Source organism: Bactrocera tryoni, chromosome 3, assembly GCF_016617805.1.
Source record: "Bactrocera tryoni isolate S06 chromosome 3, CSIRO_BtryS06_freeze2, whole genome shotgun sequence".
NCBI lineage: Eukaryota > Metazoa > Arthropoda > Insecta > Diptera > Tephritidae > Bactrocera > Bactrocera tryoni.
Window position 1 is genome coordinate 47,414,034 of NC_052501.1, and position 17,193 is coordinate 47,431,226.

The 17,193-nt window shown below is 39.1% G+C and overlaps 1 protein-coding gene across 1 annotated transcript; it reads right to left on the minus strand.

Moving 5' to 3' along the window:
* Nucleotides 1-14,271: 14,271 nt before the first annotated feature.
* LOC120771728 (odorant receptor 49b-like) lies at nt 14,272-15,980 on the minus strand. Its single transcript, XM_040099884.1, has 7 exons — nt 15,675-15,980; nt 15,468-15,606; nt 15,088-15,364; nt 14,913-15,012; nt 14,602-14,703; nt 14,426-14,535; nt 14,272-14,364 (listed from the first exon to the last, which is right to left on the minus strand). The coding sequence occupies exons 1-7, from the start codon at nt 15,978-15,980 to the stop codon at nt 14,361-14,363; spliced, it is 1,038 nt and encodes a 345-aa protein (XP_039955818.1). The 3' UTR covers nt 14,272-14,360.
* Between the last annotated feature and the right edge of the window lie 1,213 nt (nt 15,981-17,193).

Here is a 17,193-nt window from a genome sequence, read left to right on the forward strand (position 1 = left end):
TTATTATTATTTTGGCGCAACCACTTGTAGTTGCGACAATATTTGTCAAGTGGCCTACTTCTCACATTACATCAATTGCATTCCCTCAAATATTTATGTTACACTATTTATTGTGACGTTAATTGCTATCGCAATATTCGTTTGAACATATTAAATGTGCAGCGGAAATGCAATGTGATCCAATGTAAGTGCCCTGGTTTGTTTCGAAATATGATATGCATATTTCGTGTGGTCGCAATATTGTTGCGGTAACAAAAAAGGGAAAATATTTAAGTAGACCAGTTAATTCTAAGTGTTTTGGGGTAGATTGTTAACGTTGACGTCGGCATTATTTCTTTGTTGCAGTTCTTATGAATTGCAGTTGCATTCATATCGGTCATGCCGATAGTGGTTGGCATCGACGTCGACGTAACTCGCGTGTGGGTGGTGTTGATGTGGAGTGTGGTGATGTCGAGGTGAGTGTGGTGAGTGTGCGTGTTAGTGATGGGTGTAGGTGTGGTGTGGGGCAGGCGACTAAGGCTCATTTAGCCATCCCGGCCCCCCTAGGCGAATATTTCAGCCTAGAATTCTCTGAAGCTGCTGCAGAGTGGCTACGACGCTGCTGAGGCCTGAGGTGCGGTGCTGACGCGGTCGTTGTTGCTGGTGTCGTGTGGACGCCCCATTATGTGGCCGCCGGGCACGGGAGGACGATGGCCTTATGGTTCGACGGGGCCGTGCATCCCGGCTTAATGGCGGTCGTTGTATTGCGCCGCGGTTGCGGCCGGCAGGAGGTTGGCTGGTGTCATTCCGAGGTGTACGGTGCAACATAGTGTGATGCGGGCGCATACAAATTTGGCACAGATTGCCCGACGTACACTCGTGAGTTTGGTGGACAGGCGTCAGGCAATTGTGACAATGGCCGTGCGCCTGCACCACCAACTGGCGTTGTTGAGGTGGCAATCCCTTAAAAATGACGCATTGTGGCAGCCGGTGGGGTCGACGACATAGGGGACATCTACGGCGTTGTGGGTCGGCGACAAGCGCGGGTGTTGAGGGCAATGCGGCCGTTCCACTCCGAGGCACCGTTGGGGTGGTTGTTCGGGGCGCTGCAACTGGGGCAGCCGCTTGGCGTGGCACATTGACAGCCGAACGAGTGGTTGGTGTCGGGGCTGCTGGCATGTCTGCATCCATATTGATCTGTTTGGAAGAGTGTTATTTCAATTAGAATTTGGTTGCATATAGGACATATAAGCATGGCTGCCACGTTATGCGGCATGAGTGGGTCGTTAAATTAATCGACTACTTTTGTGAGTGATTTTAAATATATATATGTATATATGTATTTATATAAATTTTTATTTTATTTTGTTTTTATATTCGGTTTATTTTAGCGGTTTGTCGGTTTTCGTTTCGCGGTAATCGGCGATCGGTAGGAAGCATAGCTTGACGAGCGGTCTTGTTAACTTTCCGGACTGCGTACGGAGATCGACTACGCGAATATGACCGTCGGAGCCTGGATAAAGCTTCTCTATGCGGCCCAGCCGCCATTCGGTAGGTGGCAGGCAATCGTCGTGAATCAGGACACAATCTCCAACTTTTGGCGCATTTTCTGTATTTTTCCACCGGTACCTCTAGTGGAGGTCCTTTATATAGTCTTCTTTCCATCGGCTACTGAAATTATGATGGAGAATTTTAATTCTTTCCCATCTATTTAATAAGGAAAGCGACTCCACGCCTGGCTCAGGTGTGGCCAGAATGGGTGCTCCTTTTAAGAAATGCCTTGGAGTTAGGTCTGTGAAGTCGGAGGGATCTTGTGATAGTGCTGTGAGCGGCCGTGAGTTGAGAACGGCTTCAATTTTAGCTAATAATGTCGTGAATTCTTCATAGTTAAATTTATAGCTGCCGGCTAGCTTCTTGAAATGAGATTTGAAGCTCTTTACAGCTGATCCCCATAAACCACCCATATGAGGAGCGCTTGGAGGTATAAATTGCCAATTGATACCTTGAGGGGCGTACTTTTGTACGATATCAGGGGACACTTGTTTTAAGAAATCCACAAACTGTTTTTCTGTGGCTCGTTGGGCTCCTATGAATGTTTTGCCATTATCGCTCATGATTTTGGAGGGGAAGCCACGTAGTACACAGCTCAAGGTGTACTGCCTTTGTCGTGAAACATACAAAACAGCCACATAGCCTTTCATGAGAGTGGGAGATCTTAGCATGGACGCCTTTATTTGAAAAGGCCCAGCAAAATCGACACCGGTAGTCGTGAAAGGCAGAGCGAAATTGCAGCGTTCAGGTGGAAGTGCTGCCATAATCTGAGTTCGCATTTTTTGCTTATGCATAGTGCAGATCTTGCACATGAAAATGCATTTCTTGATCTGGGGCTTAAGACGGGGAATATAATACTCTTGGCGTACCATATGTTGCATGAGGCGCTGCTCTGCGTGCAACATTAATATATGGATGTAATTCAGGAGTAATGTGGCAAAAGGAGACTTCTCAGGTATTATGATGGGGTGGCGTTCGTTGTAAGTCAGGCTTGCATTAGCGAGCCGACCATTGGCACGAAGCAGACCTTTCGTGTCAAGAAATGGGTTTAGTACTAAGAGTGAGCTCTTTTTGTCAATTGGCTTCGATTCTCTTAGTAACGATATGTCGCGACTGAAGTAGCGTGTTTGCGTTGAGGCGATAAGCGCGACCTTTGCTTTTTGTAAGTCCTGGTGCGTCAATGTATCGCAATGGGTGTAAGTTACTCCTTTAACTTTAAGTTTAAGTTGCTCTATGAATTTGAGCATATAGGCGACTACTCTGAGTACTCGGGGGAACGATGAAAATCGTTCAAGGATGTCATTATCCTCCAATATTGTGTGGTAGGTGTCGATTTTTCGACTTTCGGGGGCAATTATGTTGCGCATTGGCGATTGTGGCCAAGAATCGGGAGATTCTGTTAACCATCGGGGGCCATTCCACCAGAGGGTGGTGGTGGCGAGATGAAGGGGTTTGCACCCTCTTGTCCCAAGATCGGCAGGATTATCAGCACTGGCTACGTGCCGCCAAGTGGCTGATCCTACTAGATCAAGTATTTGGGACGTTCGATTAGAAATATATATTTTCCACGCGTGTGGTGGCTTTTCAAACCAGGCTAGAACTACTTTGGAATCGGACCAGAGGTATAATTTATATTTTGCCATCTTTAAATGGGTCTGTACCATGGAAACTAGCTTTGCTAGTAACAGAGCGCCACAGAGTTCAAGTCGTGGTAGACTTATGGTTTTAAGAGGCGCAATTTTTGCTTTTGCCACTAGTAGGTGGCTTGTAGTTGCAATATCGCTTTGTGTGCGCACATATATAGTGGCACAATGTACCTTTTCAGAGGCGCCGCAGAAGCCGTGTAGCTCCACTTTGTATTCGGGGGAATAGTTTACCCACCGTGGAATTTGTATCTGCGAAATGTCGGGCAGATTATTAGTGAACTGGGACCATTTTTCTAAGCGAAGAGGTTTCACTTGTTCGTCCCAGTCTGTTCTATCTAGCCATAATTCTTGAATCAGTATTTTCGCTTGTATCATAATTGTTTTTAATAAGTTTTGCCATTGAGGATAAAATTTGCCTCTTTGTTATGGCGGATAATGCGGTTATGGACTCTGTCGGGTACGAGAACTGGTCCGATATCGCATTCCATTGGATGCCCAGTGTTTTTGTTATACTTTCCTTTTCAAAGATAAGGAAATTAGTATCCAATTTGTTATCGTTTGGTATATTTTTTAAGATACTTGGGTGATTAGCGGTGATCTTTTTTAATGGAAACCCTGCGGTGTTGAGGGCTTTTATCACTTGTGATAAGAACTCGTATGCTTGTGAGAGGCTGTGGCTCCCAGACAGGATATCGTCTACATACGTTTGTGTTTTTAATACTTGTGTTGCCAGAGGAAATTCAGACATTGTGTCTTCTGCCAGTTCGTGGAGTGTACGAATGGCGAGGTATGGGGCACAGTTTACGCCAAAGGTAACTGTTTTTAATTTAAAGTCGCTTAGTGGACTATTGGGAGATTTTCGAAAAATAATTCGTTGAAAATCTTGATCATCCTTACCATTATTTGTCGATATATTTTTTCGACATCCCCATTGAAAACGTATTTGTATATACGCCAATTTAATATGAGGAGCATCAAGTCTGGTTGGAGTGTGGGTCCCGTAAATAGAATATCATTTAGCAAATTCTCCGAGCTAATGGATCTCGAGGCATTAAAGACAACTCTAACCTTTGTGGTTTTTTTGTCAGGCTTTAAGTAGAATGAGTGATATTTGCCTTTTATGATTTTTTCGCACGGGCTTACTTCCTCCATGTGATCTAAATGGAGGTATTCTTCTAAGACTCCATCATAATGTTGTTTGAGTTCACCTTTTCTAAGCAGGTTTTTCTCCATACTTAGAAACTGCTGTATTGCAGAGGTGCGAGAGTGACCTATGGCGAGTGTATCTGGAAATTGTTGTTTAAATGGTAGTCGTACGACATACCGACCATTTCCTGATCTAGTAGTTGTGGCTTTGTAAAAGTCTTCACAATACTGATCCTCTGGCGTTGTAATTGAAATGGGGGGAGTTCTTCTAACTCCCAAAATTTCCTTAATTGTGAATTAAGAAATTCATTGGATATTTCTTCCACTTGAGTTGTCATGGTGGTAACTGATTCTGTTACTAGTCCACTTAGTATCCAACCGAATATAGTATTTTGAGCTAGAAGGGTGTTTGAAATTTTTGTAAACCCCTTCTAGAATAATTTGAGGTATAAGGTCGCTGCCTAATAGAAGATCTATTTGAGCGGGGGTGTTGCAGTGAGGATCTGCTAGCTTTAGGTGTGTAACCTTTTGCCAATGCTTGCTATTTATGTGATAGCTTGGAAGCATGTTCGTAAGTTGCGGTAAGACTATAGCTTCTGCTTGAATGCGCTTATCCGCTTGGGGGGAAATTAGGGTAATGGGGCAGATTTTATTTGAGTTTTGTACTACTCTTCCGCCCATTCCCGTAATTTCATAATTGGCATGTTTTGTTGGTAGTTTTAGCCTATTTTGTGCCCTAGACGCTATGAATGATCGTTGTGATCCTTGGTCTATTAGGGCTCTAAATTTGAAAAGCTCTCCTCGGTGTTCGATGGAGATAACTGCAGTGGGTAGTAGTACCCTACTTCGATTCTCGCTGTGAAGCGTTTGTGTTTTTAAAGCCTTTGAGCAGCATGGTATCTCTTTGCAAATTTCGGGATTTTGTGTTTCGGGAGTTGCGGTTGCAACTAAACCCGTGGCTCTTTTGGAGAAAGCGCTACTTTGGGGTGTGCTAGGAAAGTTATTGAAATGCAACATTGAATGATGCCTCTTGTGGCAATATACGCAAGTGAATTTGCTTTCGCAATAATTGATATTATGTGAGTGGGACAAGTACAGAGTCTTTTTGCTCTGACAAAGTTGTTCCTTTCATTGATATTAAGTTTTTTAAACTTTTCGCAAGCTTTCAGCTTGTGCCCTCCTTTACAAAGTTCGCATGACGTTTGTTTATATTGTTCGGATGTGAACGATTGGTTTTTAAAGAAGCTTCTGTTTAAATTGTGGTTGTTATTAGCTTGGGGTCTAATAAAACTTCGATTTAGGTCGTGTTGAACGTTTTTAGTTCTGACCGTTTTTTTATCTACCCTTTCCGCAATTTCATACTGGGTAGTTAAGAAATCATTCATTTGTTGCCACGTTGGGCATTTTCTTCGTGATGAGAGCGATTGCTCCCACAGAAGCAAAGATTTTTCCGGTAATGCCGCGGAGCATATATTTACCAGTATGGGGTCCCAATTGTGTGTGGGAATATTCTGTGTCGCTAGAACCGACAAGCAATTTGAAGCAGTGGATTGAAGTTTTATAAATTCTTCACTTGTTTCTTTCTGAATTTTTGGTAAATTCATTAATATTGTGACTTGTTTGTCGACTAATATTCTTTCGTTTTCGTAACGAGCTTTTAGAGCTTCCCAAGCATAATTGAAATTTTCGTCATTAAGAGTAAACTGTTTTACTATTGCGCCTGCTTGACCTTTTGTTTTGTATCGGAGGTGATACAATTTTTGCGCTTGAGATAATTTAGGATGGTTTATGTACATACACGGCCGTAAACATGTCCCGGAAGGACGGCCATTGTTCATAACCTCCGTGAAATGTTTCTGTATCGCATGCTGGCACTTTAAGGTGAATGCCTGAACTCGCCTCTTGGCTTTGAATTGGAGGCAGCTCTACTCTCGGTTGTGGAGTAGGTGCAATTGCTTTTATTAATCTCAATTGATCGGAGATCATAGCTCTCGTTTCCTCGTACTGGTCTAAGCAGTTTTCGTATTTGGAGCAAGCCGAGGATTTAAAATTTTCCGGAAGATCTGATTCGTCAGATTCTAGAATTGCGTCATACGCAGCTTGGAGACGTGTCCAGAAATTGTCTAGATTTTCTTTTTTGATTTCTAGTACCGATTCAGAATTGTCCTGAATCGGTGAAGATGAAAATCGAGTGCAGTATCGAATTAAACTGTCACTCTCAGCAATAAACTTAGTATATGAAATATCTTTAATTTTTCTTTGCTTTGTAGCACCTTGCTTTGAGCGTGTGGCTTCAGCAGGTGTACATGGGCTCTTTTCTTCAGAAATAATTTTTTGTACTTTCAGATATTGAATCGATTTAGATTCCTTAGAATCTCCGTTCATTTAGATAATGAGTAAAAATTTAAAATATGAGAAAGAAAACTTCTCTCAGTGTATATCTGTTAACAATAAATACGTTTGAATCTTTAAGATAAGCGGTTTGTATGTTTGTTGTATACACAACGTATCGAATAACGAACGCGTATTTCGTTTGCCTTATTGTATTTTTGTTGTATACGCAATGTACGAACTAACGAGCGAGTGTTTCGTTTTCTTTATTCCTAATAGTTGTGCTATTAGTTTGTTTTGTTTTCTTTCTATTTCATTTATTGCTTCGTATTCCTAATAGTTGTGCTATTAGTTTGTTCTTGTTTTTTTTTCTATATTATTTATTGGTTCGCACTCGTTAGCTTATAATTGCTTATACGGACGATAATGTGAGAAAGCAAATGGTTAATGGCCTTTGTATGAAAAATATTTTTTTTTTCGTTTGCAACCCTGCTTGCTTGTATATTAACAAGGACAAGGGGTATTGCTGAAAATGTGCCGATTTGGTCTTTGAATATATAATATCTAATTAATTATTAATATGCGCTTTGGCTACTAATTCTTGGTTTTTATTTCTTTTATTTTGTCCGTATATATTGTAATTATTACTGTTATATTATAAATTTTTTTTTGTTTTTAATTAACAGGATGTAATTTTTTCCTTATTAAATGGTTGCATTTACCGCACCGAAATTTTTTCCGAAATATTTAAATCGTAATTTAAAATTTAATTTATTTATGTACTCGTACCCTATGTACGTTATATGTATGTATGTACATATATGCCGGCATAGGCAAATTGTATGCCGTGTGTAAGCGTATATATTATTTTGCCGTACGAATAACGCAGGAGAAGAAAATTGGTTAGATGCAGGTATGCACTCTAAGTACACATGAGAAGATATGTAATTTTGCAGAAATTTATAATTATTATTTATACATACATATGTGTGTATGTTGTTTTCCAACTTTGGTTGGTACTTATATGTCAATATATGTATAAATAAATATAAAATATGAATATAAGTATTTGCATAGATGTATGTTGTATTTTATTATTTTTATTTTTTCTTTTACGGATCGAATTTGTCCAAGCTTACTATTTGCGCAATCCTGCTTATACTTTTGGAGTATAAGGGGTATTGCCGGAAAACGGGGTCAAGTGTATACTTGAAAAATTTTTTATTTTTATTTTTTCTTTTTAATTTGTGTGTTTGGATACACAAGGGTAAGCGTAAATAGGACCTTTGGTATTAGATATGCATATGCCAGTATATATATAATTATATTATAGTATATACTGTTCATACATATATGTGCATGTACAAATATATATAGCGTACCAAACTGTTCTTAGGTTTCCCGGAAATTAACCGTAAGTTGAAACAGTTTGGCAGCAACCGTTCTTTTAAAATGTTAACCGACTTGAATATAGTTTTTATGTATACTCGTATAAACTGTATCTGTTAACCAACATACAAATATGACAATATAATTTTTAAATAAAAAGTGGAGTCGATACAACTCACTTTGAGCCGCTTCAAGGGGCTAAGGGATGTTTCTGCAGATAAAGGTGGGGGGGATATGCCGATGCCTGTGATCCGTTTCCTTCCGTTTTTTATGTTTTTTGGTTTCCGAACTGCTTCTTGTTGTGCTGTTGCCGCTTATGGTTTCCTTTCCTCTTTGTTTTTTTATTATTTATTATTAAAATTTGTTCTTTTTCTTTAAATTAATTTTTTATTGTTTTCGCGCCCGATTATTGCACTATCATTAAAACGCGCCCGTCTTGATATTTGTGGCACTTTTATTATCCGCGCCCGGTTCCTGAAGGTTTTTTTTTTTAACTTTCGGCTTTTGCCACACAATCTTTAAACTTTATAATATTTTGATCACTTCATTTGTGAATATATATATATGTATGTATGTATATGGGTTCAGTTTTTTTTTGTTTTTGTAATTGCACGTTAGGGTTTTTGTTTTTTTTTCCTTTATACTTTTTTTTCGTACTTTGATACAACGGTACGGAACCGCTACGTGTTTTCCGCTTCCAAACTGTTTTTTTTTTTTGTTGGGTTTGTATGTATGTACTTGCTACTGCACTTTAATTGTCCACTTGAGGATTTTTTTGTTTGTTTTTTATGTAAGAATGTATGTATTTGTCATTAAACTTTCACTTACAATATTTTTTTGTATATATGTACATATATTGTACTAAATTTTGTATATGTGCATCTGTGTATATGTCGGCTCACTGCATGAATTTTTTATTATTATTTTTTTTCCAATAGTGCCGTTCTTTGCGGCTCGAAGGACCAATGCTTTAATCACTGCGGGACTGACTTACCATTTGTTACCTTTTGTGGTTTTCTTTTTAAATGAAAGCCGGTTTTATCTCCTTGTTCGTGTATTTGTTTCAGTAAAAAGTAATTTCACTTAATTTGTAAGGTGTCACTAACACTAGACAGTATGGTTATTTATTCAAATAGTGATGATCCGCACACAATAAGCGATTTAAGTAAGCTTCCTCAGTGAATTTCACTAGACAGGCGACTAAGGCTCATTTAGCCAGCGATGTTGAGGAGGCTTATCCCACGGTAGTTGGCGCAGATTGTGGGGTCACCTTTCTTATGGATTGGGCATAGCACACTTAAATTCCAATCGTTGGGCATGCTTTCGTCCGACCATATTTTACAAAGAAGCTGATGCATGCTCCCTATCAGTTCTTCGCAGCCGTGTTTGAATAGCTCGGCCAGCAATCCATCGGCCCCTGCCGCTTTGTTGTTCTTCAGGCGGGCAATTGCTATTCGAACTTCTTCATGGTCGGGCAATGGAACGTCTGCTCCATCGTCATCGATTGGGGAATCGGGTTCTTCTTCTCCTGGTGTTGTGCGTTCACTGCCATTCAGCAGGCTGGATAAGTGTTCCCTCCATAATTCAAGTATGCTCTGGGCATCAGTGACTAGATCACCTTTGGGGGTTCTACAAGAGTATGCTCCGGTCTTGAAACCTTCTGTAAGCCGTCGTATTTTTTCGTAGAATTTTCGAGCATTACCCATGTCGGCCAGTTTATCAAGCTCTTCGTACTCACGCATTTCGGCCTCTTTCTTCTTCTGTCTACAAATGCGTCTCGCTTCCCTCTTCAACTCTCGGTATCTATCCCATCCCGCACGTGTCCACTACACTGCGAGGTAGGCAGCCTGTTTTCTCTCCGCTGCGACACGGCACTCCTCGTCGTGCCAGCTGTTCTTTTGCACTTTCCGAAAACCAATGGTTTCGGTTGCAGCTGTACGTAAGAAGTTTGAAATGCCGTCCCACAGTTCCCTTATACCGAGTTATTGACGAGTGCTCTCAGAGAGCAGGAGAGTAGAAAGCCAAGTAGAAAATCGTTCGGCTGTCTGTTGTGATTGCAGCTTCTCGACGTCGAACCTTCCTTGTGTTTGGTGGCGCGCGTTTTTTGCTGCACAGAGGCGAGTGCGAATCTTAGCTGCAACAAGATAGTGGTCCGAGTCGATGTTAGGACCTCGGAGCGCACGCACATCTAAAACACTGGAGACGTGTCTTCCGTCTATCACAACATGATCGATCTGGTTGGTAGTTTTTCGATCCGGAGACAGCCAGGTAGCTTGATGAGTCTTCTTATGCTGGAATCTAGTACTACAGATAACCATATTTCGGGCCCCGGCGAAGTCAATCAGCCTCAACCCATTTGGTGATGTTTCGTCGTGGAGGCTGAATTAACCGACCGTAGTGCCAAATATACCTTCTTTGCCCACCCTGGCGTTAAAGTCGCCAAGCACGATTTTGACATCGTGGCGTGGGCAGCTCTCATAAGCGCGCAACAAGCACTCATAGAAGGCATCTTTGGTCACATCGTCCTTCTCTTCCGTCGGGCGTGGGCGCAGATAAGCGATATGTTGAAGAACCTCGCTTTGATGCGGATTGTGGCTAGATGTTCATTCACCGCAGTGAATGATAGTACTCGACGGAGTCTCTCTCCTACCACGAATCCAACACCAAACTTGCGCTCCTTTATATGGCCACTGTAGTAAATGTCACAAGGACCTACTGGTCTCTGTCCTTGTCCCGTCCATCGCATTTCATGGACGGCGCTGATGTCAGCCTTTATTTTTGCGAGAACATCAACCAGCTGGGCAGCGGCACCTTCCCAATTAAGAGACCGGACATTCCAGGTGCATACCCTTAATTCGTAGTCCTTATTTCGTTTGCCATGGTCTTCATCAAAAGGGGGGTCTCTCATCCGAGGCTGCTGTTGGTTTTTCATTGGGGTGAGCTTTTTACGTGGCGGGTCCCAAACCCAGCGCACAACCCTATGTAGAGGATGTTTCGCCTTCTCACTTTAGCTCGCCTTCGAACGGATGTTCTTAGGCTACCCAGAGGATACTTGGTCAAGGGCCGGAAGTAGTGAGCTACTTGAGCCATGTGTAAAAGGATCGCTTCTGGCCACTCCCAAGTGAATGGCGATCAGAGAACTTTCCTCACTTGCGTGAACTTCTACACATGACTCCATCCTCCTTATCTCAATAAAAATATAAGGGCGTGTGGTATTCACAACAGTGTATCTTTGTGCCTAAAATATATGAAATTTGGCGAAAATTTGACCTACCCCCTATATAACTAATATCAGGATTTTCGAACATCCGGCTGACTTCACTCTATGTGATTGGTTTTACACTTTAACGAATTTCACTGGTTTTGATTCTAGCAAGTTGCAAGAGTATAAAATGGTCGGTTGTACCCGAACTTTGCCCTTCCTTACTTGCTTTGGATCTATTTTTGTACGTTGTTGCTCAGTAAACCACATCATTATGAAATGACACACCAAACTGAGTGTAAACCAAGTAACAGATGTGAAAACTTCAATTCGGAAAAAATATCGCCTCACTGAGAACCAAACGTCTACAATAACTCCCTTAGATGTTTTTACCTTTTGCGGCATGTCCGACTAAAAAGAGTAATTTTCCTAGAGAATGTGTCACCATCTTAAAGTTGGGACTTCCGCTAATATAGAAAACTGCTGACTTTTTTAAAAAATTTGATTTTTTTACTTCGGATTTTTGTATTTGACTATTGGGGTTTTTCGCCATAAATAAAGAGAAATAATAAATACTTTAAATAAAACAAGTAAGGAAGGGCTAAGTTCGGGTGTAACCGAACATTTTATACTCTCGCATGATAAAGTGATAATCGAAATTTCATTATCCGTCATTTACATATTTTTTTATTTTGCTGTAAAATTAATTAGGTTAGTAGTTCCTGAGATATGGTTCTTCCGTAAAATTTAGTGTTTCTGACGTTTTTTGTTAGTCGGTTAACCCACTTTTAGTGATTTTCAACATAACCTTTGTATGAGAGATGGGCGTGGTTATTATCCGATTTCTTCCAGTTGTATATGGAAATGCCTGAAGGAAATGATCTATAGAGTTTGGTTGACATAGCTATAGCAGTTTCCGAGATATGTACAAAAAACTTAGTACGGGGCGGGGCCACGCCCACTTTTCCAAAAAACTTACGTCCAAATATGCTCCTCCCTAAGGCGATCCTTTGTGCCAAATTTCACTTTAATATCCTTATTTATGGCTTAGTTATGACACTTTATATGTTTTCGGTTTTCGCCATTTTGTGGGCGTGGCAGTGGGCCGATTTTGCCCATCTTCGAACTTAACCTTGAAGCCAAGAAATACGTGTACCAAGTTTCATTGTGATATCTCAATGTTTACTCAAGTTACGGCTTGCACGGACGGACGGACAGACGGACGGACGGACAGACAGACATCTGGATTTCAACTCTACTCGTCGCCCTGATCACTTTGGTATACATAACCCTATATCTGACTCTTTTAGTTTTAGGACTTACAAACAACCGTTATGTGAACAAAACTATAATACTCTCCTTAGCAACTTTGTTGCGAGAGTATAAAAAGAGAAAAATTGTTCAAACAAACATATTTGGAATATCATATTTTTCAACAAATTTAATGTTTTCGAAAAAAATAAATAAGGATATATTTAGGAAACGTACATTCAAAAATATCGTTATAGTCAATTTACACTTTTTTCATTATATACCAGAGCAAATAAGCAGTATTTATTGAGTTTTTGTACAACCGGTTGTTAATAATTTATATAGAATTTTAATAATCATGCCTCTTAAATTTCCATTTTTTTGATGAGTCATGCCTGCTCAAGGTGGGCCGTTCATCCCAATGCAGTGAACCTGTACTTTTTTACCTGACTTCTAAATGGCTGTACAGGGAACTAAACCAAGAAGACATTGGGCGTAATTAATTTCCGAAAAAATTCATTAAACATATATTTAATTTCTGGTATACATTGTAAATATTCACTTATACCATATACCGTGTGGGTAAAAATAGAATTTGGCTTTATACTCAGAAAGATACGTTCTTAGACAACTTTAAAAAATATTACCAAGTATGAGCTCTTAATTGTAACGCGAAGGTCTGCTGCCTTACAGTGATATATTTTTTCTTATTATGAGATACGAAAACTCAAATCTATCTTTCAGCTACTTGAAAAAATGTCTCGTTTCATAGATTTTGTAGGAGATTGAACACTATTCGAAAAGGTTGTTAACTATTTTGTAGAAAATTTTACTCTTGCAGAGTACGTAGTAAAAAAATTTTGTTTTTTTTACTCACCCTAATTTACATATATATATTATATATACCTATGTGTTAGTGATAATTGTATGTACTTTAGCTTTTAAGTAAATATATATGTATATCTGCATGCGTTAACAAGGTGTTTCCTTTTCGTTTACTTTCAGTGCTATTAACCCATTACTTCCCAGCATCGAAATCATTGGAATTTTTTGATGAAATTTGTAACTTTGTCCCTTAGTACGTTAAGAAAGAAGAATATGAAATAAAAAAAATAAAAAACTCCTTCATTGCACGTTGTGTGCATGTATCAGAAACTATGAAAGTATTTGCTGTAGTACCCGCAGATTGAAGCGGAGGAAGAGGAAGACCTTTGTTTCGTTGGAAATATAACATGGAGATGAATCTGACTACGTCTGATATTTGCAATTGACGGAAAACAGTGAAGGGTAGAAACGACTTTCGCACTTTTAGTAACACGGTTGCAATCATGTAAACGGTGTGCATTCCAGTAGGGTTGAGGACTATTAATATGGTCAGCATACGGAGAGGAATTGATTTCAGGATATCGATCTGTTCGTCTGTCAACACAAGCGATAATTTGATGCATGTTGGAAAGAGAAAGCGGTTCGATATACTGTCGATATGTTTAAAAAAAAATCATCAAAAAGCTGACCGAAGCGTATAAATTGCCTTGTTCTTCACAATAGATATCTCGAATATGACGCATAGTTTTAGTCCAACTAAATTCTTTCATAGTATTGTTACTATGGCATCTTCTACCTTCTGCTAAAGCCAAAAACATTCTGGCGCTGCCGAAGAACCATCGAACAACCAATTAATATTACAAGTTGATATTTTATAAATTAAGTATATTTAAGAAGAGTTTAATTCTTGTTCTACAGTGCAATAAAAAGTCCAGTGTTTCATTACTGATTAAGACCTTGTAGTAGGGAAAAATATGAATATGAAACACGTAAAATGGCTTGGAAAGTCTCCATAGTCATCGGATATAGACCACCGGCCTTCATCTGGAAGAAAGTAAATCTTTTTTTATTAACAAATAATAAATAAAATAGTAATTTTGAGAACTTGTAGGGGTTTCCCTGACATCTTGCGATCATAGTAATGACACATGTTCGCATTTCCGAATTTCCTCTATACCAAGGTGTATCATAAATGGCATTGGCCACTTCTAGACTCTAGGATTAAGCAAATAAAAATAAATTAAAATATTTTTTCCCATACGCCTTGGAAATCACACTTACCTCAGTTGCCAGATTGTTCGCATAATAATAGGTTATACCAATCATATAAGTATTGAAACTGACAAACATGAAAACAATTAGAATGATTCTGAGATTATGTACCTGGTTGCAAAAAAAAAAAAAATAATATACTATCAGTTGTTTTATCGAGCATTTAATACTATCACATAAATCTAACTGCTACTCCGTAAGCCAAGGCAAATTGAGATAGACAGACAATCTCGTTTCCGTTCGATTACGGCGAGGAGTTTAAATAAATATTTTTGATAACATGGACTAGATTTTGAGACTCTACTTGTATAAGCACCTACCACTGAGAGGACAAAAAGCAGCATGCAGAGGATCATACCAAAGAGCGCAACGTGAAAGAATCCATCCACAGAAATTAAATCTTCGAGATCATCACACAAGCTATAAAAAAGGAAAAAATAAATTGAAATACATTCTTAAGTAAGAAGGGATAAAGTAAAGTAAAGATTCACTTACTCGACAACCTTTCCGTGATACGCAATACATTCCTTGAACTCCTGTAGCATGGTTTCTTCATTCTCACTGCCTATATTTCTTAGCTTCACACACAAATCCTTTAAGGCCAGCTCGCCGAACATAAGAGATATGAGTAAAATATTCGTAAACGGGAGATAAAGAACCAAAATGGTCGGCAAATACCAACACAACTTCCATGAGATAAAAGAGTTCATAGTATGGGTATTTGGAGGACATCCAGGAGCCTTCAAGTTAGCCCTTTGATTTATCATATGTTCTTTGTGAACGAAGTTTTGAAAGAAATTGAAAACGAATTTAAAACATATTACATAAAAGTAATGAGAAATCTAAAAAATGAATTAAATTGTCAAGTAGCCCACTGCGTTCATCAAATGATAATGGATAGCAGAATGCGGCTATTGTTGCTAAAGCGGCTAGATAGATGGTCAGTTTACTCAGCTTTTGAGTTTTTCTAGTGATTTCTTGTAGTGTACCGACCATGTTTGGATCGCCTTTACGCTATTTTTATGTGGCAGAAATTAGAATTAGTATAACGCTCTAACTTAAGTATGTCTGCCAAGACCTACCTCGATATCAGTGTACCACTGTTTGATGCATTGAAAGAAGCGCTCAAATTTGTCGGCTTTCTTCACCACGATCGAGAAACGAATTAAACAATGTGTCATCAGCAACAAACAGTAAAAATTCATACTCGTATCGCCAATATCGACACTCCATGTCTTAAACACATTTATCATTTGCCCCACAAATGATATTATTAATATTAAGCCAAACAAGAATCGCTTGATCCAGCCACTCGAGTCGATGAGTCCCACTTTAACAAAAACTTTGACATTCATTAAATATAGCGGTAGATTTTCGTAGCTAGTCATGGTGCTGTTGTTTTCCAGGCTCTTAAATGAAAAAAAAATATTAACTTAAAATAAAGTTTTGGATGACCATAAAGTGAAGTTGTTCGAGATAGCAGGCATTCTAAAGTTATCAACTAAAGCTATATACCATATATAATTTACGAATATTTGGGCATGAGAAAGCTCGGTGTAAAGTGGGTGCCACGCGAGCTCACTTTTGACCAAAGACTACGACGAGTTTATTATTCGGAGCAGAAATTTGCAAGCCTTATAAACCCGAGTTTTTGTGACGATAAGTGAAAATGGATCACACATGGCTCCATATTTTCATTCCGAAGTCCAATCGACTGTAATCTATGTGAACTGCAGACGAAGAACTAGCTCCAAAACTTGGGTAAGCGCAACAGTCGGCTGGCAAGATTATGCTTATTTTTGTGATTTTTGCATTTATTTCAAACTTTTATGAACTTTATCGCATCTCTTAAAATATCTAGATATACCTTTTGTTAATAAAATTAACCTTTATTTTAATTTTAGTATGTCAGACTCTCAAGATTTTCGTCCTGCACTTATTTTAGCGCTATGAGCTCTGTGGTCGGTACTGTTTCAATGCCTTGTTGAAAACTGTCTTACAAAATGATTCACGCGCCATTAAATAGGAAATAGATCCATTAAAATGCAGCAGCAGATTTGAATAATTGTCTCTGCGGTGAGAACCAGTCATATGTGTAAGTACTGGCACTTTGGGCATTAGAAAATCCCTTTCCATCAGCAGCTGTTACCATTGCAATTGTAGGCATAAGTATACCTATTACGATGTGCAAAAATTAGTAAAACTTTTTAATTTAAATTCGCAAGAAAACCTATCCTTGAAATAATTTTTTCTAGGTTGGCATGACTCTCAGTGTTAGTGTCTGTGCCGAATGTCACCTCAAAATAATCATTAGTATTTGTATACGCTTGTCTGTCTGAAGTAAATAAAGTGCATTCGGCGATTTTTACGATGAGTGATTATTCAAAAATGAAGTTCTCTTGTGTGTGGAATCAAATTTCTGGTGGGGAAACATTCAGAATGTTGAAAAAGGCCTTCGGTGGTAATTTTTGACGCGAGCACGTGTTTTTGATTGGTACAAATTATCTAAAGAGAGAAGGGAACGAGTTAACGACGAACCACGTTCAGGACAGGCATCAACATCAATTGATGACCACATCACACGTCATTAAAATAAAGGAA